This window comes from Mustela lutreola, chromosome 16 (genome assembly GCF_030435805.1).
Source record: "Mustela lutreola isolate mMusLut2 chromosome 16, mMusLut2.pri, whole genome shotgun sequence".
NCBI lineage: Eukaryota > Metazoa > Chordata > Mammalia > Carnivora > Mustelidae > Mustela > Mustela lutreola.
In genome coordinates, this window is record NC_081305.1 from 44,935,822 (window position 1) to 44,956,793 (window position 20,972).

At 53.9% G+C, this 20,972-nt stretch overlaps 1 protein-coding gene across 2 annotated transcripts in view; it reads left to right on the forward strand.

Annotated features, from left to right (window-relative positions):
- The window catches only part of RYR1 (ryanodine receptor 1), a 108,096-nt gene extending 87,195 nt beyond the window's left edge, over positions 1-20,901 (forward strand). For both annotated transcript variants that reach the window (XM_059152534.1, XM_059152535.1), the window contains 17 exons: positions 4,909-5,250; positions 7,533-8,339; positions 9,024-9,094; positions 9,630-9,783; positions 10,834-10,920; positions 11,883-12,134; positions 12,964-13,094; positions 14,812-14,854; positions 16,224-16,354; positions 16,458-16,518; positions 16,974-17,120; positions 17,399-17,533; positions 19,494-19,650; positions 20,038-20,102; positions 20,199-20,299; positions 20,486-20,537; positions 20,668-20,901. In XM_059152534.1, coding sequence (XP_059008517.1) covers positions 4,909-5,250; positions 7,533-8,339; positions 9,024-9,094; positions 9,630-9,783; positions 10,834-10,920; positions 11,883-12,134; positions 12,964-13,094; positions 14,812-14,854; positions 16,224-16,354; positions 16,458-16,518; positions 16,974-17,120; positions 17,399-17,533; positions 19,494-19,650; positions 20,038-20,102; positions 20,199-20,299; positions 20,486-20,537; positions 20,668-20,763 — 2,832 coding nt within the window. In that variant the 3' untranslated portion in view covers positions 20,764-20,901. The remainder of the gene's footprint in view (positions 1-4,908; positions 5,251-7,532; positions 8,340-9,023; positions 9,095-9,629; positions 9,784-10,833; positions 10,921-11,882; positions 12,135-12,963; positions 13,095-14,811; positions 14,855-16,223; positions 16,355-16,457; positions 16,519-16,973; positions 17,121-17,398; positions 17,534-19,493; positions 19,651-20,037; positions 20,103-20,198; positions 20,300-20,485; positions 20,538-20,667) is intronic.
- Positions 20,902-20,972: the final 71 nt, after the last annotated feature.

Genomic DNA, 20,972 nt, shown 5'->3' on the forward strand with positions numbered 1-20,972 from the left:
GGCATCTGCCTTTGGCTCAGGTCATGGTCCCAGGGTCCTAGGATTAAGCCCTGCATCAGGCTTCCTGCTTGGTGGGAAGCCTGCTTCTCTCTCTCCCACTACCCCTGCTTGTGTTCCCTCTCTTACTGTCTCTCTCTCTGTGTCAAATAAATAAGTAAAATCTTTCTTAAAAAGTTAGGAATACAGTGTGAGCAATATGCATAATTTAAATGTTTCTAGTACCCCTGCTTTTAAAAAGCAAAACACACGGGGCACCTAGTTGGCTCAGTTGGTTAAGCAACTGCCTTCAGCTCAGGTCATGATCCCAGAGTCCCAGGATCAAGTCCTACATGGGGCTCCCAGCTCCATGGGGAGTCTGCTTCTCCCTCTGACCTTCTCCCCTTTCATGCTCTCTCTCACTGTCTCTCTCTCAAATCAATAAATAAAATCTTTAAAAAACTTAAAAAGCAAAACACATGTGCATGAGGTCATTTTCAACAATATATTGTATTTAAACTCATAGATCCAAAATATTATTTCAACATATAAACAATATATATATATATAAACTATTCCACATCTTACATCCTTTTTTCATGCTAAGTCTTTGAAATCCAGTATGTAAACCTCAATCAGCACCTGCCCTGATTCAAGGACTCAGCAGCCCCAAGTGGTCCTCGGCTCTCATTGGAAAATGCCTGTGCTGTTTGTAGAGGTTCCCACAGTTTCCATCTGGCTGAGCCAACCTTCTAGTGTCATGTAGCACGTTCCTCCTTCCCCTGTGTTTCCTGTAAACTGAGACTCCCGGTCAAGAAGTCCATCAGATGCAAGTTCTGTTTGGTTGGTTTGTTGCTTTGTTTTGTTGGCATATCCTCTGTGGCACTACCTACATTCATCAGGAGGTAAATCCTTCCCTGTTCTCTCTCCTTTGGTGAGGTCAGCAGCTACTGATGTTCGATACCCAGACATGTTCGTGCACTAGCGATGGCAAAATGACGATATGCTCATTTTTGTTAATATTCTCATTTCTAGGGACTATTTGTCAAACATCACGTGGTTTCCTAAACACAAAGCTTCAGGCACCTTACAGATATGTGTTTCACAACATGCTTTTTGGTTTCTTTATGGCTTAAAAGGCAAGTTCAGGACTTTTAAAAGAACTTTTTAACTTTCAAAAATTGTCACGAAGGAGCAAAGTCTTCTCTGCTTTGAAGATGCTAATTCAAAAAAAAAAAAAAAAGATTCTTAATTCACTTGATAAAATGTGTCCTGAGCATCTGCTGTGTGTAGCAGCAAGCGGAACAGACTGAGATCCCACCCTCGGAGCAGACAGCCCAGTGGGAAGGGGCAGATGAAAATAACCAAATGGGGTGCCTGGCTGGCTTAGTCGGTTAAGCCTCCAACTCTTGATTTCATCTCAGGATGAGATCATGCTCTCAGGTTGAGATCTCAGGCTCTCAGGTTGAACCCCACAGCACTGGGCATGGACCTGGCTTAAGATTCTCTCTCTCCCTCGCCAAAAGTAAAGAACTAAACAAAATAATTTCAGGTCATAATCTGTAGTCTGAAGGAAATGAGCAGGATGGCATGAGAGAGAGCATGAATGGATAAGTCTTGACAACTGTGTGGATGGGGGATGCCTTTCCAGAAAAGGGCATTGAAGCTGGAGCTGAAACATACCACTTGGAGGTGTGGGAGGTTGTGGCATCCCAGACAGAGGGGGCAGCAAGTCTAAAGGCTGAAACGTGGGAACCAGAGGGGTGCCAAGGGAAGCCAGCATGACTGGAGAGGGCTGTTGATGGGAAAATGGGAGTGGTAAAGTGCCAGAGGGGAGGGACACAGCAGACATACAGGGCCTGGTTGGGTGCAGGAAAGACTCCTGCACTCAATTTTTTTTTTAAGATTTTATTTATTTATTTGACAGAGATCACAAGTAGGCATAGAGGCAAGCAGAGAGACAGAGGGATGCAGGCTCCCTGCTGAACAGAGAGCCCAATGCAGGGCTGGATCCCAGGACCCTGAGATCATAACCTAAGCCAAAGGCAGAGGCTTTAACCCACTGAGCCACCCAGGTGCCCCCAAGTCTCCAATTTTTAACCTAAATGAGATGGAGGCATGGGACGATTCTGAGCAGGGAGAGGTGTGTCCTTAGATGTTTATAGGGTCCCTGGCTGGGGGTTGAGGGGGAGCAGGGAGAACAGGGAAGAGGTTGCCGTGAGAGTCTAGAGGGGAACGATGCAGGACCAAAACCAGGATGGGACCATCGAGGGGGCAGATGTGTGTGGGTTCTAGATCTGTGAAAGCAGAGCTGACAGATTTGCTGATGAATCGGGTGTGGGTGGTGAGACAAAAAAGAGGAATCAAGGATGACTCAAAGGTTTTAGCTTAAGCAGCTGGGTGGAGAGCGATGCTATTCCTGAGATTGGTAAGACAGTGGGAGGAAAGGTTTTGAAACCAAAAGTTCAGTTTAGACTATTTCCAGTTTGGGGTAGAGATCCATGAAAAGATGTCAGGTAAGAGCTTCGGCTGTTAACTATCTGGATTCTGGGGAGAAGTTGGGGCTGAGATGTAAATTGGGCCATCCTTGGTGCGGGATAGTGTTCAGAGCCTTGGGCCTCAGTGACTATCTCCATGGAGAGTGTGTTTCTCAAGAAAGGGGTGCAGATTCCAGGAGTATTGTCCCCAACTTTAGAAGTCTGGAATAAAGGAGGAGTCCAGCGTAGGAAGCAGATAGCAATCAGAGAAGGTGGTATTTCAAAAGAAGGGGATTGGGAAATGGATGATGACAAAGAGAGAGCTGCAAATCACAAGAGCAGAGTCTAAGACGGAATGGAGGGGATGGAGTTCCAGGCCTTTCTGTAGGGAGGGGGTCTTTTCAGAGGGGCAAGTAACACACCACATCATAAGTGGAGAAGGCAGGTCGGTGCAGCAAAGGTAGATGGTGAGGAGTTCCTGTATGATTATGTCTCCACATTCTGTGGTTTCTCGAACCCTTCATGATCTGCAAAGCGGGTTACTCATTTAGAAAGCATTTTGCAAAGTTCTTGGCTACAAAGCACTTTTTGGAGCCAGAAGATCTCACTTCTATTCATATCCTAGAGTAGCATTTCTCAGACTACATGGTGCAATTCATCTGTGGGTCATGAAATTAATTTCGTTAAGTCATGACCAGCATCTTTAAAAATACAATTGAATCGAACATGACAGAGAGAGTTGCATAGCGAAAGTCAGAATTGTGTCATGAAGCCCTTTCCCTGGATTCACACTACAGAATGCATTCTAGCTGTGAGTGCAGTCAAAACATTTGACTCAGACAAACTGCTCTAGAGAACTTATTGCCAGAAGTGCACAGGAGATCAGCATAAGACTGTTCAATGAAAGTGTTGTCTATAAAGCAAAAAAACTGGAAACCACCTGAATGTCCAGTATCAGAAGGATATATGGTGTTACATTTATTAGAAATACTACATAATATGGGGCACCTGGGTGGCTCAGTGGGTTAAAGCCTCTGCCTTTGGCTCAGGTCATGATCTCAGGGTCCTGGGATCGAGCCCCACATTGGTTTCTCCCCTTAGCAGGGAGCCTGCTTCCTCCTCTCTCTCTTTCTGCCTGCCTCTCTGCCTCCTTGTGATCTCTGTCTGTCAAGTAAATAAATAAAATCTTTAAAAAAAAAAAAGAAATACTGCATAACAGGAAAAATGAATTCGTTTGATCAATCTGTGAACATGGGTAGATCTTAAAAATATAGTTGAAGAAAGCAAGTTTCAAATTATATTATTATGATAGCAATTCTTTGTTTTTTATTTTTTTAATTTTTTTCTAAAGATTTTCCTTATTTATTTGACAGAGAGAGAGAGATCACAAGTAGGCAGAGAGGCGGGGTGGGTGGGGAGGGAGCAGGTTCCCTGCTGAGCAGAGAGCCTGATGCGGGGCCCGATCCCAGGACCCTGAGACCATGACCCAAGTTGAAGGCAGAGGCTTAACCCACTGAGCCACCCAGGTACCCCTATAATAGCAATTCTTTAAATTTAAAAAAAAAATGCAGGGGATACTATGTATTTTTGTGAGAAAATGCCAGGGTATAGGTAGTGAGGTAGAAGGCTCCAATAATACCTGTAATGTTTAGTTCTTAAATATATAGCATTTAAAAAATATGTCCGCGTGAGGATTTAATTCCGGGGTGATGGGCATATGACTGTTTGTTTCTAGTTGAAATTCAGAGCCTTCCACTACGTAGAGTGTCAATGATGTACTTGCTGGAAAGGGGTGGGGGCAGCCCAAATGGGCCTGGGGAGAGGTCTGGGGTGGGAGGTGATATGTGTCAGGGTCCTATTATGGAGGACCTATCTGTCCTGGAGGAGAGGGTAATTACCTACCTAACTTGGAGATAGAGAAAGCTGTGTGCAGGACTGTAGGACTGACTTTTGGGGGTGGGGAGGGACATGGCCAGCTCAGGGAGGAAGTCAGGAGAGCAATGCCACGGCTCCATTCTCTTCCAGTTCCTGATCCCAACTGGACAGACCCTGCCTACAACCACAGGGTCCCTGTCCTGGGTGGGACAGGCCATATGCGCCATCCAACAGGGAGGGTAGACAGCAGGAGTGCAGGGCCAGTGGAGAGCCTGGGGCAGCATTTCTTGGCCATTCAGCACAACTGCTGAGTTTTTTCAATCCCCATCTTACCATCTCTGAAAAAGGAATGTATCTTCCAGTGGAGGGTGGCCCAGCTTTGTGGACATGCAGCACGCTGGTATTTTGATAGCTGGTACAGCCCCATCTGTGCCAACCTGTGGGGTTTCAGCCTTAGGTGCTGTTTAGGGTTCTGGAATTTTCTGTCTTTATGAAAAGTCCATAACTGTATTTAAGAGGAACACTGATGTTCACTGGGCCAGACCTCTGACCTTTCCCATGCACCCCTGCCTACCCCCAGGCTATGGATAGCCAGAAGCAGTTCACCGGCCCAGAAATCCAGTTCCTGCTTTCCTGCTCCGAAGCCGATGAGAACGAAATGATCAACTGTGAGGAGTTCGCCAACCGCTTCCAGGAGCCTGCCCGCGACATCGGCTTCAACGTGGCGGTGCTGCTGACCAACCTGTCGGAGCACGTGCCCCACGACCCACGCCTGCGCACCTTCCTCGAGCTGGCGGAGAGCATCCTCGAGTACTTCCGGCCCTACCTGGGCCGCATCGAGATTATGGGTGCCTCGCGCCGCATCGAGCGCATCTACTTTGAGATCTCAGAGACCAACCGCATGCAGTGGGAGATGCCCCAGGTTGGCCGGCCCGTTCACCTGCATGCTCGCCTCCCTCAACCCCCGCGCATGCTCCTCGCATGCTCGGACCCCCACAGGGGCGGACACCCGCTTCATACATCCACCATGCCAGCCCTGGGGGGCTCTTGCTCCACACGTGCAAGCCCATGCCCACCCTTTCGCTCCCATGTTGTGGGCCCTGCGGTGCCCTTGCACGTCCCTGGGTCTCCCCTGCCCACCCCTTGCAGATTTAGCCCAGAGATGGGTTGCACGTGCAGCAGCGTGGCTGTGCCCCTACTCGCTGCTTGAACACCATGCCTGCCCCTTGCACGCTCACTCTGGGAGCTCCAGCGTGTCCTTAGAGTTCTAGTCACACCCACGCTGTCACGTACTGGAACACGGTGGTTGTAGATCGTTAATACATCTTCCTTGCTCGTCTTCCCAGCAGCCCTGGTGTGCCCTCTCTCGGCCCTGGCCTACTCGTGCCCTCTCTTTTCACACTCACCGTGGGGGCTCTGGGGTACCTTGCTATGCTGGTCTGCCCCTCACCAGTCACCACGTGTGCCCCCAAATGCTCTCTGAGGTCCCAGCACATGATGTCTACTTACTTGGAGTCCACGTGTGGGTACACAATTCTTACACACTCACCCTGAGGATATGGTCCCAGCACACTATATGGTTGTTCATCCCTCACTTATTCACCCCCTACATGCCCTCTCTGGCATGCCCTCAATCTCCTGTGCACACTTGGACCACCCTCCAGTTTACCCCATGAACCCCTGACTATCCTTGGCCAGGCTGATCCTTGGCCCAATGTAGCCTATCTCAGCCTCTCATATGCCCACCCACAGATGTCTGAATGCGCCTTACACACCTACTTGCTGGAAGGTCACACTCATGTGGCCCTGGCAGGCCCCCAGCCCACCTCACACTTAGCTTGTGTGTTGCCCGCATTCCCTGTTCTCTTGCACTCCGTTTACACTCACACTTCTCCTTTGTTCCTCACCTGCACATTCCTCCCATATGCTCTTGCACACCCCCTCCCATCTCACACTTGTAGCCCATGAGGCTTGCACTCCAATCACCCCCTCAACAACTGGGCCCCTCATGTCTCCTCAGTGACACTTGGCGCAAGCACACCTGGGTTGTTGTCCCACACTGAACCCTGTCCTCATATCCTGGGCCTTAGTGCACTGACTCCCAGGATCCCTTGCACACTCATGCCTGCTTCACAGGCACTGACGCTATGAATTGTAGCCCCCTCCTGCACTAACACTCCCCTCCGGTTTAGGCTCCGGGCCCTTGCATGGCCACCCTGTGTGTCCATGTCTACCGTGGACACTTGAGCTCCACATGCTGGCATCCCTCCCCCATCCTCCCATACCACCACCCGGTTCCTCCCTTAGTCCCTGGTGCCCTCTCACGAGGCTCTTGCACGTCGGCCCCCTCACTTACTCCACAGGACAGCTCAAGATTTTGCACATTTCACCTGTGTCCCTCGGGGCCCGATTGCGTACGCCCCACCCTCACCCATCTGGCATAAAAGTGGTTGCACCATCCTTGCACCCAGGAGGTTTTGCCACATCCCTTCACCTGCAGGAAGCCCAGGTTCAGCACGGACGCTTCACACTCTTGTACAAGCTCTGGGAGCTCCATCCATCTTCCCCCACCTCCCCTTCTCACATGCTCCCCACATGTAAACTCTTTCTCTTAATTCCTGGACACACCCAGTTCTGCCTGCTCCCTCCTCCCATTCCAGTATTCTCCTGCTTGAGGCCCTGTATGCAGCGTGGACCTCGGTACTTTGCAGCCTTCTAATAGCGAGCGCTGTCCAGATCCCTCGGCATCTCTGAACTCATTGAAGCCTCTCGCCAACCCTATAACCGAGGTCCTATTAATATCCCCCAGTTTCGGGGCAGGAGGGGAGGAAACTGAGGCCCAGAGAGTTATGTCTAAATCATCCAACTCCTCAGTGGCAGAATCAGGGCTGGAACCCAGGCGGGCAGCAGAACCTTCGCCCTCCGCCCCTACGCTCCATCTCTCAGAGGAGCGGATAGCCTGGATTCTGGAGCCCGCTGGTGGGGAATCCAGCCCTGCATCTGCCACCTCTGGGCTGCGGCACCCTGAGGACATGACTTGCTAAGCTTCCATTTCCCCAGCTGCAAAACGGGGAGCCGGGCCCCTCGTCTGGGATCCTTGGTGAGGGTTCAGTGAGCTAGCTCCTCGCTGTCACACCCTCGGTCCGGGGGGCTTGGCAGCAACCCGCGCGCTCACTCCGTGGCATCCCCACCCCGCGCGCGCAGGTCAAGGAGTCCAAGCGCCAGTTCATCTTCGACGTGGTGAACGAGGGCGGCGAGTCCGAGAAGATGGAGCTCTTCGTGAGCTTCTGCGAGGACACCATCTTCGAGATGCAGATCGCCGCGCAGATCTCCGAGCCCGAGGGCGAGCCGGAGGAGGACGAAGACGACGGCGCGGCCGAGGCGGGCGCGGAGGGCGCGGAGGAGGGCTCGGCGGGACCCGAGGGCGCGGCGGGACAGGCGGCGGCGGGCGTGACGGCGCGCGCGGCGGCCGCGGCGGCCTGGGCGCTGCGAGGCCTCAGCTACCGCAGCCTGCGGCGGCGCTTGCGGCGGCTGCGGCGGCTCACGGCGCGCGAGGCGGCCGCGGCGGTGGCAGCGCTGCTCTGGGCGGCGGTGACGCGCGCCGCGAGTGCGGGCGCGGGCGCTGCGGCTGGCGCGCTGCGCCTGCTCTGGGGCTCGCTCTTCGGCGGCGGCCTAGTGGAGGGCGCCAAGAAGGTGACGGTGACCGAGCTCCTGGCCGGCATGCCCGACCCCACGGGCGACGAGGTGCACGGCGAGCAGCCAGCTGGGCCCAGCGGCGACGCGGACGGCGAGGGCCCGGGCGAGGGCGCGGGCGACGAGGCGGAGGGCGCGGGCGACGAGGAGGCGACGGCGCACGAGGCCGGCCCGGGAGGCGCCGAGGGGGCCGTGGCCGTGGCGGATGGGGGCCCCTTCCGGCCCGAAGGGGCGGGCGGCCTCGGGGACATGGGTGACACGACGCCGGCGGAGCCGCCCACGCCCGAGGGCTCCCCCATCATCAAGAGGAAGCTGGGGGTGAGAGGGCCCGCGGGGTGGGGGGCGGGCTCTGAGGTTTTGGAGACCTTGGGCCCAAGAGGGAGGACCAGACTGGGAGAGAGACTCTGAGAGACAGAGAGAGAAGAGAGAACCTGAGAGATAGGCCCGCAGAGACGAACCAGAGAGCATAGACAAGGGAGAGAGAGACACACGGTGAAGTGGACTCCAAGACGGAGACCTTGAAACAGGTAGTACTTCTGGGAGAGATCAAGATATCTGCACAAAGAGAGAGGAGAGACCCTGAAACCTAGTTAGAGGGGAAAGGCGACTGGTAACTGGAACAGCCCGGGACAGGGTCAGGGCCACTGGGAGAGCCCCTCAGATATAAGCAGGTGGTTGTGAGGAATTAAGTAGCCCCCACCCTCAGGCCCTGAGTGCCCTCGGGCTGCGGTTGTCAAGGTGAAGGGAAGCCCTGGGGAACAAGACCTCCACCTGGAGTCACCCTGACTCTGCACAGTGCTTTGGCAAGATGTTCCACCTCCCTGAGCCTCAATTTCCCCTCTAAAATGAGACTTTGGTAATCCCTCCTCTAATGGGAGGAGAGGAAACAGATTGCCCTGGGGGAAATGACCAGATGGGGACCCAGAGAGGAACAGGCAGGCAGAGGCGCTCTGAGAGGCGCTTGGGGTGGCAGCTGGTCCCTGATGCTTGCCCTGCTTCCAGGTGGATGGAGAGGAAGAGGAGCTGCCTCCAGAACCTGAGCCGGAGCCTGAACCTGAGCCTGAGAAAGCCGAGTGAGTGGCCTTGGAGTCCAAGGGGCCCGGCCCCTGTCATTGCCTCCCTCCTGGACCCAGAGCCTCCTGAGATCATCCTGTGTCCTCAGCCTCACCCAGACCAGGCTGGGGCCCAAAAGGAGCCAAAAGGCTCCTCTTTTGCCTCCAAGCCTTCCTGTGGACTGTTCTCTCTGCTCGGAGCACTTTCTTCCATGCTCATCTCGGTCTTCCTTCTCCTTCCCATTTGGGCTCACATGCCTCCTTCTCCAGGAAGCTTGACACACACACCCTGCCAACAAGTGGAAGATGTGTTTCTGGGGCTCCCACAACCCTCTTGAGCATCCCCCATCCAGCTCTGACCCCTCTGGGCTGCCACTGCCTGGTGACCGGTCTGTCACCCATGGAGGCAGCGACTCATCACTGTGTCCGCAGCACCATCCAGACCTGGCTAAGCATGGGATGGGCCCCCAATGCACGGCTTTGAATGAATGAATGATTGAATGAATGGATGGATTGCCTGGGCACGTCCTCACTCTTTCTGTGTCCTGCCCTGCAGTGCTGAGAATGGGGAGAAGGAAGAAGTCCCTGAACCCCCACCAGAGCCCCCCAAGAAGACAGCACCTCCTCCACCCCCTCCAAAGAAGGAGGAGGCTGGAGGTGGGGGCTTGGAATTCTGGGGAGAACTGGAAGTACAGAGGGTGAAGTTCTTGGTGAGGACCCCGCAAGGGCTTGCTGGCACCTCCTCTTCCAGGGAGACCTCCCAGGGCCTTCACAGCACCTCTTTTCTGTACCCTGTCCTGGAGCTCACCTGTTGCAGGCTTAATGCTCAGAAGAAGCCAGGCTGGCCTGAGGGCACAGATGTCCCCAGAGTCAGGACCTGGTCACAGGGCCGCATCATAGGTGGCCCCCCACTTAGGTGGCCCCCCACTTGGCCCCCGCTCAAGATCCTTATTCCAACCCCCATACCTTTGCTCCTCTGGGGCTACCTGCCTCGACTCTCCACCCCGACGTGCTAGCCAGAGCTAAATCCAAGCAAAGACATGCTTCTGTTTCTCCCACCATGGCCTGTTCCTTGGCTCTCAGCCTTGGGGTCAGAGCGACCGCACTGGTCCCAGCCCCTCCTGTCCGAGGTTGTGGGGAGAACTCGTGTCCTCAACCAACCCAGAAAGAAGGGAGAGAGTTTGGGACGGCAGGGCTCAGGGCTCCGCCTGTCCTGCCTCCTCTCCAGGCCCAGCCTGAGATGAGGGTCTGAAGGAAACCTCTTGGGGGGAAAGATGGTCCAGTGAGGATGCATGGGAAGAATGAGGGACAGGAAGAATGATGAAGAGAGAAAGAGGGAGGGAGAGATGGACGTACATGTCCTCTATCTGGGCTAAAGCAGACGGGGCAGCCTCACACAGGAAGCAACATACCAGAGAAGTTGGGAGTGTGGACTTTGGAAGTGAAGTGCTTGGTCTCAAATCTCAGGTCTGCCACTTCTTGGCTGTGTGACCTTGAGCAAGACCTCTCACCTCCCCAAGACCTCTCACCTCCCCTTATCGGTAGAATGGGCGGATCCGCTGTGCCCGCTTCGTGGCGGTGCAGTGAGAGCCACACACATTCGTGTGTATAAAGCTCTTAGTGCACGTCCTGGTATACAGTAAGCACTCAATAACTGGGACGTTGTGAACCAGATTTTGAATTGTTGGATGGATGATGGGGCAGATTCTCCAGGGAAGAAGGTGGACTGTAAGCTCTTTCCCTTTCTTTCCTCATTTTAGAACTACCTTTCCCGGAACTTCTATACCCTGCGATTCCTTGCACTCTTCTTGGCCTTTGCCATCAACTTCATCTTGCTGTTTTATAAGGTGCTGGTCACAAGGGGCCCAGAGGATAGGCGCTTATCTCTGCTGGGGGACAGGGTGGCTCGGCCCCTACCAGGTTCCCAGGGCCCCCTGGGACAAGGTGTTGGATTGGGGGTGCCAGGGAGGTTCGGGCTGGACACCAGATCTTGGGACGCCCACAGGAGCGTGTGTGGGTATCTGGGACAGAGCAGGAAACCAGTGCGGGCTTCCATGCTCAGCTCTGCCACTCACCAGTCCCATGGCCCTGGGTGCAGACCTTGGCCTCTGTGACATGCACTGATTCAATGAAGCTTCTTTGCTTTCTCATAAGCTAAGGAGAAATCTGCAGGGAGGAGGAAATGGGCAGCTTATGGAATGGAAGGAAAGGGCTCAGAACCAGACCTCCTGAGACACGAAAGGGCCTTGGGTTCTTACTAGAAGATCTAAATAACAGGGCAGCTAGATAACGGTATAGCTGGCTTCTGTGGGATCAAATCCCGGCTCCACCACCCACTGGCTGTTTGATGTTAGGCAAGGGCCTTAACCTCATTGCCCCTCAGTTTCCTCATCTGTAAAATGGGACACTGACAGTGTCTATCTCTCATAGCTGTGGGGCTTACAAGAGGATTAGCACATGTAAAGCACTTAGAACGGTACTTGGCATATAGAAAGTGCTGTGTAAACATCAGTTATGCCTAATTTTAGCATTCATGTTAATACTGGTGGTCAGTCTCTGCAAGGATCTGCTGCCAAGGAGAATCAGCTCCAATGGCTTCCTGTCAGTTCGATAGTCAGATTCTCAGGACAGAGTCTGATTTGCTAGTTAGGGTTCCAGACCCACCCCTTATCTTGACTCACAGTCTCACTGAAGTAGCATCTGTCTACCCTCCCCCCCCAACCGCTGCCTTCAGCCTCAGGAATGGAGGCTGTCAAGTGTGTTCGGCTTCCAGGTGTGGCAGGCCCTGACCGACCTCTGCCCCCTTCAGGTTTCAGACTCGCCGCCAGGGGAGGATGACGTGGAGGGCTCAGCAGCTGGGGACCTGTCAGGTGCAGGGTCTGGTGGCGGCTCTGGCTGGGGCTCAGGGGCCGGTGAGGAAGCGGAGGGTGACGAGGACGAGAACATGGTGTACTACTTCCTGGAGGAGAGCACCGGCTACATGGAGCCCGCCTTGCACTGTCTGAGCCTGCTCCATACGCTGGTGGCCTTCCTCTGCATCATTGGCTACAACTGCCTCAAGGTGGGTCATGACGGCGGTTCTGGGGCAGAGGCTCGTTGGGCAGGGAGTGGTACTGGGCTGCTGCGAGGGTCTAGGGCACGGGTGGGGCGATCTCCCATGGTGGTTGGAACGGAGGGGGCCTAGAACTGGAGTAAGGACTGCGGGGGCTGGGTACAAGATTGGGGTCTTCGGCAAGGACAGTATTCAAACTCAGAACTCATGTGGGTCACAGGTGAGAAGCCAGGGCCTGGGACCCTATTAATTTCTGGATCAAGAGGCAGACTTTGTCACAGTGACTGTTATTTTCTGTATACTGATCAGCTGGCGAATGAAGGCTCATGGGGTTCTGTGGGGTCTTGGATGTGACACGGGCACTAACAGGGGAGTGTGGATTCTGACATAACAATGCCTGAGGTTTGTGATGCCCGAGAGGCATGTTATGAGAGCTTCAGTTGGGTTCCAATGGGTCTGTCGGAACCAATCTTGATGCTTTACTGTTGGAGGAATAGAGTTCTTTTGGCTTAGAACTTTTGCATATGCTGTTCCCTCTGCCTGGAATCCTTTCTCTCACTTCCATCTCCTTTTGCCTGCGTCTGTTTTATTCATCCCCCCTCCCTTGGGGAAGCCCCAGCCTCCTTCAGGCACCACTTCCGGGCTCTCATGACTTGCTCCTATCCCAGCCCTGAACCACCTGCCCACCTTTCCCCATGACTGCCCTGATTGCTCTGGGGAAGCTCCCCAGACGTGGGGTCTCACCCCCATGCCAGCAAGATCTCCCGCCTCACACTGAGGCTGTGGTCTCCTTCTCCATGACCTGATGCCTACCCCTGTGCCTCCCTGAACAATCCAGGTGCCCCTAGTGATCTTTAAACGGGAGAAGGAGCTGGCCCGAAAGCTGGAGTTTGACGGCCTCTACATCACAGAGCAGCCTGAGGATGACGACGTGAAGGGCCAGTGGGACCGGCTGGTGCTCAACACGCCGTAAGGCCCGGGCCCCCACCTCGGGGCGGGTGGAGAGCACAGAGCTGGGTTTCCACTCCGGGCCAAGCCTGGGCCTCAGAAGCCTGAGGTTCTGGTCACTGCCGGCCCTGACTCAGATTCCTCAAGCCTCAGTCTTCCCCTCCGTAATATGGACAAATTTTCCACGTACCTATGGGGGTGCTGGTGACACATGGAGATCCCCCGGCGCCAAGCCCCAGAGATTCTGGTTCATGGAGTCTGGGACAGGGCCCAGGAACCTGCATTTAAACCCTGCCCCAATGTGTGATTCTTACCCAGCTGCCATGAGTAGGCGATAGAAAATCACTTGGTTTTTTAAATTGACCTCAGAGAGGGGACAAGGGTGTGTGAGAGTGATGTGGTGGGACTCCAGACCCCCAAATTGAATTCCCAGCCCCCTCTGGCACCAACCCCCGACCCCTACCATCAAGTCCTATTTCATGTGCTCATATAGTGGAGCCATGTCATCTCTAGAGTAAGAACACCAGGTCAGGTTCAAAGCCTGGGTTGGCCACACCCTAGCTGGGAATTCTCAGTCAAGTCACTGAGCCTTTCTATGCCTCCATTTCCGAATCTATAAAAGGAGGGTGAATAATAGCACTGAGGATCTTGTAATGAAAAAATGAATTCGTGTAGTTTCTGAGGCACAGTGAGTCCTGGGTAAGTGTTGGAAGTTATTTTATTATGGGGTCCTGCCCAGGAGAGGTGGTTCAAGGAAGGGAGAGAAGCCACACCAAGGACATCCTATGCTCTCATTGTCACCATCAAAGGCACGTCTAACTTCTACACATTCAGGTGCACATGCTTCACAGAGTAAGGGAGAAATGTCTGTGTATTTTTTAAAGATTTTATTTCTTTAACTGAGAGGTGGGGAGGGGCAGAAGAAAAGGGAAAGGGACAAGCAGACTCCACACTGAGCACAGAGCCCGATGCAGGGCTTGATCCCAGGCCCCTGAGATCACGACTTGAGCCAAAACCAAGAATTGGATACTTAACCAACTGAGCCATGAGGTGCCCCGGAAACATCTGTTTAAAGTTGTGTCTGCTCAAGACCTTGACCTCTAAATACCATTTCCCACAAAAAGGAACCAAGCTCCTCAGAGAAGCAGCAAATTTCAGGGCTGGGGTGGGGACGTGCAGCCAGCTGGGGTTACCTTGTGTCATGGAGCAAGGATGTGCTCAGTGGAAAGCAGCATCCAGAAGGGGCTCCCGCTGGACAGGTCAGGGCAGTCTGGGCCTCGGTAAGGAGAGGAAGTGCCACAGATCGAAGAAACACATCAAATAGGTCTGAACTCATGGATTCATGATAATCCTCAACGCCCAAACCAACGAAACTCATTCCCCATCTTGGCAGGATTTTAGGGCATCAGCCTGTGAATATGAAAACTGGTAACTAATGGGCCAGAATCATCATCCAAAGAGCTTACATCAAAGGGAGGGTAGTTTTGTCTTTTCTGCACCTCCCGCCTCCGCGTGCAGGACTGCTGCCTCCCTCAGGCTCCACCAACAAGTTGGGGTCATGGTTGGCCTGGGGCAAACTTCCCCTGGCATGAGGTCTTTAGACCCCAACTCCTAGGGGGGCGCAGCCCTGCTGAGTGGGGTTCCCTGTGTGAAAAGCATTGGAACTTCCGCCCACCCTGGCCTGGCTGGTGGCTGGCCCTTCCCACCCTAATATCTCTGGGTCTCTCTCTTTCGGCAGGTCTTTCCCCAGCAATTACTGGGATAAGTTTGTCAAGCGGAAGGTGAGGACATGGATGGGGAGGTGGCAGGGCCTCCTGGGCGGGTTTTTTGTTTTTGTTTTTTTTTTACCATTTTATTTATTTATTTGATAGAGATCACAAGTAGGCAGAGAGGCAGATAGAGGGAGAGGAGGAAGCAGCCTCCCCACTGAGCAGAGAGCCCAATGCGGGGCTCCATCCCAGGACCCTGAGATCATGACCTGAGCTAAAGGCAGTGGGCTTAACCCACTGTGCCACCCAGGCGCCCCAACTGGGTGGGGTCTCTTGCTGCCACCTGGATGTGCCGGCCCTGACAAGCAGTCACTTTATGTGCAACCCTGGGCAAGGGGTTTTGGCTACCTCAGTTTGCCCATCTGGAAATGGGCACAATGATCCCACCTCCCTCTGTGATGACATGATATGTGGAACGAATGCAGCAGAGTACCCGGCTCGGAATGAGGACCCAATAAGTATTAGTTAAGAAGGAGGAAGTGAAGTGCACAGACTCCAGAGCTGGACTGCCTGCTGTTCTGCCCCTAGCTGTGTTGGCCTTTCTGTGCCTTGGTTTCCCTCAGATTCAAAGTGGGGTTATTGTAAGAGGGCTGACCCCACAGGTGGTTGTGAAGATTACATGGGCTCCTGCATGAGCAGTATCTGGCACCAAGGAAAATTAGATCCTTCGTTTACTCAACAAATATTTATCGAGCACCTGCTTTGTGCCCAGAATTGCTTTAGGGGGCTGGAATCCAGCTGCAAACACAACACTCAGGCTGTCAAGACAGATGCTGAGCACATTTATAGGGTTTATGTGGTGATAAGTGTTGTACAAGAAAAAAAAGTGAAGAGGGAATGTGTGTGTGTGTGTGTGTGTGTGTGTGTGTGTGTGTGTGTGTGTGTGTATGTTGGCCGGGCATAGGCAGGAAAGGACACACCAGTTAATGAAGTGAAAGGGTGACTTAGGTAGAAATCTGGAGGGAGTGTCTTAGGCAGGAGGAAGAGCCAATGCAAAGGCCCTGAGGTAGCAATATGTCTGGTTTATTTGAGGAGCTGCGAGGAGGTCTGTGTGTCTGTGTGGCTGGAGCAGAGTGAATGAGGAGGGTGAGGAGGAGAAGATAAGTTCACAGATGACAGAGACCCAATTATATAGGGTTTCTTGACTACCAATCTGATCTTAATAAATTATCTCTATGAATTTGGCTAATGAATCAACTGAAACTTTATCACTCTTGGACCCTCCCCCTGGGCATCTGAAGAAAGATCTGGCCCTTCTCTCCAGAAAGATGCACCCCAATTTCTCACACAAAGTTCAGAGTGTCCCCAGCCTCACCCCATGCAGGCTGTGGCCCTCCCCGACTCCAGCCATGTCCCCACCGCCACACACTCCCCTACGCAGGTCCTGGACAAGCATGGGGACATCTATGGGCGGGAGCGGATCGCCGAGCTGCTGGGCATGGATCTGGCCACACTGGAGATCACAGCCCACAATGAGCGAAAGCCCGAACCACCACCGGGACTGCTCACCTGGTGAGTCGGGGACCAGCCTGCAGGGGCCTGGGGTGGCCAGGGAAGGTGGCCAGGGTCTGAGTATCAGGCATCTGGCCATCCCTCTTCCTCTCGCCCTGCACAGGCTCATGTCCATTGATGTCAAGTATCAGATCTGGAAGTTTGGGGTCATCTTCACAGACAATGTGAGGAGGGGCCCATTGGTGGGGGAGGAACTATAGAAGAAGGGCCTTTGGGGAGCTGGGGCCTCCAGAACCCCAAACCGGGGATTGACTCCTGAGCCCCTGTGCACCTCGGCCTGTGAAGCCCACTGGTCCCTCAGGCCCCTTGTCCCTCAGGTGCTCTTGAATTCTCAGACTATGTCCTTCAGCAAAGGGTTCCCTCTGCCCCAGGGATGGCTTCTCACCCAGAGTGCTCCAGATCCTCCAAACACTCCCTAGGCAGACATGACACCCTGACCCCCAGAGCACTCCCATTCCTCTCAAATGTTCCCAGGCTCCCTGTTCCCACAGTGCTCCCTAACCTCGCAAGTGCCCCTTGACCCTCCTGAGCACTCCCTGACCCCCTGGGTGCTCCCCATGAGTCCCGCATGCTCCCTAACCTGTGTGCCCCTAACCTCCCTGACCCTGTATGCCCACAGTCTTTCCTATATCTGGGCTGGTACATGGTGATGTCCCTCCTGGGACACTACAACAACTTCTTCTTCGCTGCCCACCTCCTGGACATTGCCATGGGGGTCAAGACGCTGCGAACCATCCTCTCCTCCGTCACCCATAATGGGAAGCAGGTGTGTGGAGGAACTGACTGAGGGCTGTGAGCCTGGCGGGGATGAGCTGGTAGTCTGAGTAGGGGTGGATGAGGGGGCAGGGCTGGGTGGCTCCCGTGAGGAGGGGCAAGGCCGGGTGGGCTGAGCCAGGGTGGGTGTGCCTGGTGGGACTGGGGAAGGAGGGCCACACTGGTTGACAGTTGCAGGGGCGGGGGTGGGGGGTGCTGGGGAGGCTGGGCCTGGGGAGGGGCAGGCTGAGCACGGAGATGACAGCACCCCCCCACCCCCTGCGCCTCCAGCTGGTGATGACCGTGGGCCTCCTGGCGGTGGTTGTCTACCTCTACACCGTGGTGGCCTTCAACTTCTTCCGCAAGTTCTACAACAAGAGTGAGGATGAGGATGAGCCTGACATGAAGTGTGACGATATGATGACGGTGAGCCCCTCCTCCCGGCACTCGAGGGCCCTTAGCGCTCCCGTCTGTCAAGGGAGTTAATAGGAGAACCCACCTTGCAGATTTACCATGGGGGCCTTTGAACGGCGCCAGACATGCAGTCAGTGTTCAGCAAGCGTTCGTTGCTGTTGTCGTGTTATTTGAGCCTTTATTTATTTTTTTTTTAAGATTTTATGTATTTATTTGACAGACAGAGATTTCAGGTAGGCAGAGAGGCAGGCAGAGAGAGAGGAAGGGAAGCAGGCTCCCTGCTGGGCAGAGAGCCCAATGCGGGGCTTGATCCCAAGACCCTGGGATCATGACCTGAACCGAAGGCACAGGTCCCACTGAGCCACCACGGCGCCCCTATTTGAGCCTTTAAAGCTATTATTGTTGGAAAGGTGCTCACTCATTGTGCCCCTGTCACTCACGAGCCATGAGATTTGGGGTGGTCTGCCCAACCTCCTCATGCTCTGGTGTCCTCCTCATAAAATGCATGTGTCATAACAGTGCCTCCAGCCAACGGCTGATTGTAGGACTCCATGGAGCTCCCTCAAAAGTCTTACAGTGGCACCTGGTGTGTATTAAGTATTGTGTAGGTGTTAGCTACTCTCATCGTGATCCATGAAAGCTTCCCCCAGGGGCGGCTCTGTAGGTGGAGCGAGTATGTGGTTCTTGATCTCTGGGTTGTAAGTTCGAGCCCGGTTGGGTGTAGAGATTACTTAAAAAAAAAAAAAAAGAAAAAGAAAAGAAAGAAAGAAGGAGAAAATTTCACCCAAAGCATCAGCATGCCATGCTTGTTTATATGTTCTCTTTTATTCTGATAATTTGTGGTCATGACCCAGACTGAGCTGCGCCTATGGAGGCATGGGCCACAGTGGAAAAGAATGATCTCATGGCTATTGTACAAGATGTCCTGTACTCTGGCTCCTTGCTCTCAAGACACAGTCCAGCCCCTCAGCCTGACATTTGAGGCCCCGCCAGACCTAGTCTTGCCACGCATAGCCCCGTTCCCACCACAGTCACCAGCCTGAACTCTTAACCGAGACACAGGGTTCTCTCACTTCCTGGGGACACAGAAAGAACAAGTGGAAAATCTTTCGCAAGTGTCAGGCAGACCGTGCCCCCCTCCTCACTCAGAACTTTCTTGTAGCTCTCTAGTGCTATGTGATAAAATCGAATCCCTCCCCTTGGTTCACAACACCAGGGAAAAGCCAGCTTTACCTGAGTCTAACCACAGTCTCTCTTGCTTTTTTGCTCCATGGCTGCCTGTCCTCTTTCGGTTCCCCTAAGACCATGTGTTTCCTCCCACCCAAACCCTTAGCATCTGACATTCTCTCCTTCTTCCACCACAGGCCCCACGTCCACGCCCCTCTCTCACTTGACACGTCACCTTTCAACTTAAATGCTGCCTCCTACAGGAAGCCCTCCCCAACCATCAGCTGGCCTCATTTCTCTCCCTGCTCTTGCTTACTGGAGCTCTATTTTCTAGCCTCACTGAACCTCTTTCAGTTCCTCCTGGAGCACAATGTATTCTTTCCTCCCCAGCGGTGACGTAACGCATGTGGTTTTCTCTGCCTGGAACACTTTCTCCCACCTAACACCTCCTTCAAGTTCCAGCTCTCACATGTCCCCTCTTCTAGAAAAGTCCAGCCTGATCACCCTGAGTCAGGCTTTCGAAGCTTCAAAGCTTCCTGTGCTCCCTCTGTTTCTCCCCTGATCGCCCTGTGCTTCCCCCCGCCCTGGCTCTGCCCCCTCTGCCTGTGTCCTCCCTATCACAGCCATGATCACTTCTGGCCTGTCACTATCTGATGCCATGTTTGTGAGCCCTGGGAGGGCAGGGCCCAGAGCTGACTCAGTCACTGCTGTGTCTGCTCGTCCCCTCAGTCCAGGGCCCTGGAGGTACTTGGAGAATGTCGGATGATAGAATGTATGACCAGTATGCTTGTCACCCGCCCCCCAGTGTTACCTGTTTCACATGTACGTGGGTGTCCGAGCCGGTGGGGGCATCGGGGATGAGATTGAGGATCCAGCAGGCGATGAATATGAGCTGTACCGAGTGGTCTTCGACATCACCTTCTTCTTCTTTGTCATCGTCATCCTGCTGGCCATCATCCAGGGTCAGTGCTGGTCAGGGTTGTGAGAGTGGGGAGAGACTGTCTCCTTTAAGAGTGTAGTCGGCCTGGACTCATATCCTGGCTCTGCCTCTTCCTACTGTGAGACTTTAGGCAAGTCACCTCTCTGGGCCTCAGTTTCTCCATCTGCAAGTGAGAATATTAATAATCCTAACCTCGCAGGGTTACTGTGAGAATGAAGTTAATTCCTAGGTGTTTTGCTCATAATAAGTGCTCAATAAACACTAGGTGTTATCTTCAGGAAGCAGGGATAAGATGAGGGAGATGGGGCGTGGGAGGCAAGGCTCAGAGGTAGGTAGCCCGAAGAGGGAGGAGTTTGGGCTGGGTCGGAGTTTGGGCACTGACTCGCACCTGCTGCACCTGCCGCGGTAGGTCTGATCATTGACGCTTTTGGCGAGCTCCGAGACCAACAAGAGCAAGTGAAGGAAGATATGGAGGTAGGTCGAGTCTGGGGGCGACCCAGAGGGAATCCGGACCCCCGAAGGGGAGGGCGTTGAATGGGCCGGGATTCTGATGTCCCCCGCCACCCATAGACCAAGTGCTTCATCTGCGGGATCGGCAGCGATTACTTTGATACGACACCGCACGGGTTCGAGACCCACACGCTAGAGGAGCACAACCTGGCTAATTACATGTGAGCACGGGCCGGTTGGCCAATCAGGGAGGTGGGTGGGGCGTGGCCACTGACAGCGAGGGGCGTAGTGCTGGGCATCGGCATCAGCCCGTTAGGTGTGGTATCGGGGTGGATGGCTTCCCGGCCAGCCAATCAGGAGAAAGTTAGGGTAGTCGTTAACTATCTCCGTTGCCCTCCCCACCTCAGGTTTTTCCTGATGTATCTGATAAATAAGGACGAGACGGAACACACTGGCCAGGTAAGGGGGTGGTAATGGGAGGACTGTGGGCAGGAGTAATAAAAGGTCAAGCAGCAGGTGGCAGTAAGAAGCTCATGTCGGCATGAGCATTTGAAGATGTGACCAAGTCTTCCCCGTGCCCCAACTCTAGGAGTCTTACGTCTGGAAGATGTACCAAGAGAGATGTTGGGATTTCTTCCCAGCTGGCGATTGTTTCCGCAAGCAGTATGAGGACCAGCTTAGCTGAGACCCCCAGCTGGCCCTTCACCCCCAACCTCAAGTGCCTTATTCTCACAAGTCTCTTAGCCCCCAAGCCCTCCCTCGAAGGCAGCTGGGGGACGTGACCATGTACTGGAGAAGTAAAGTCTGTGCTATACCCCTGACATCACTGTGTTGGGTTCTTGACATTTTGGGAATGGTGGGTGGGTGGGCATCCAGGAATTCCGCCCTCCCTTC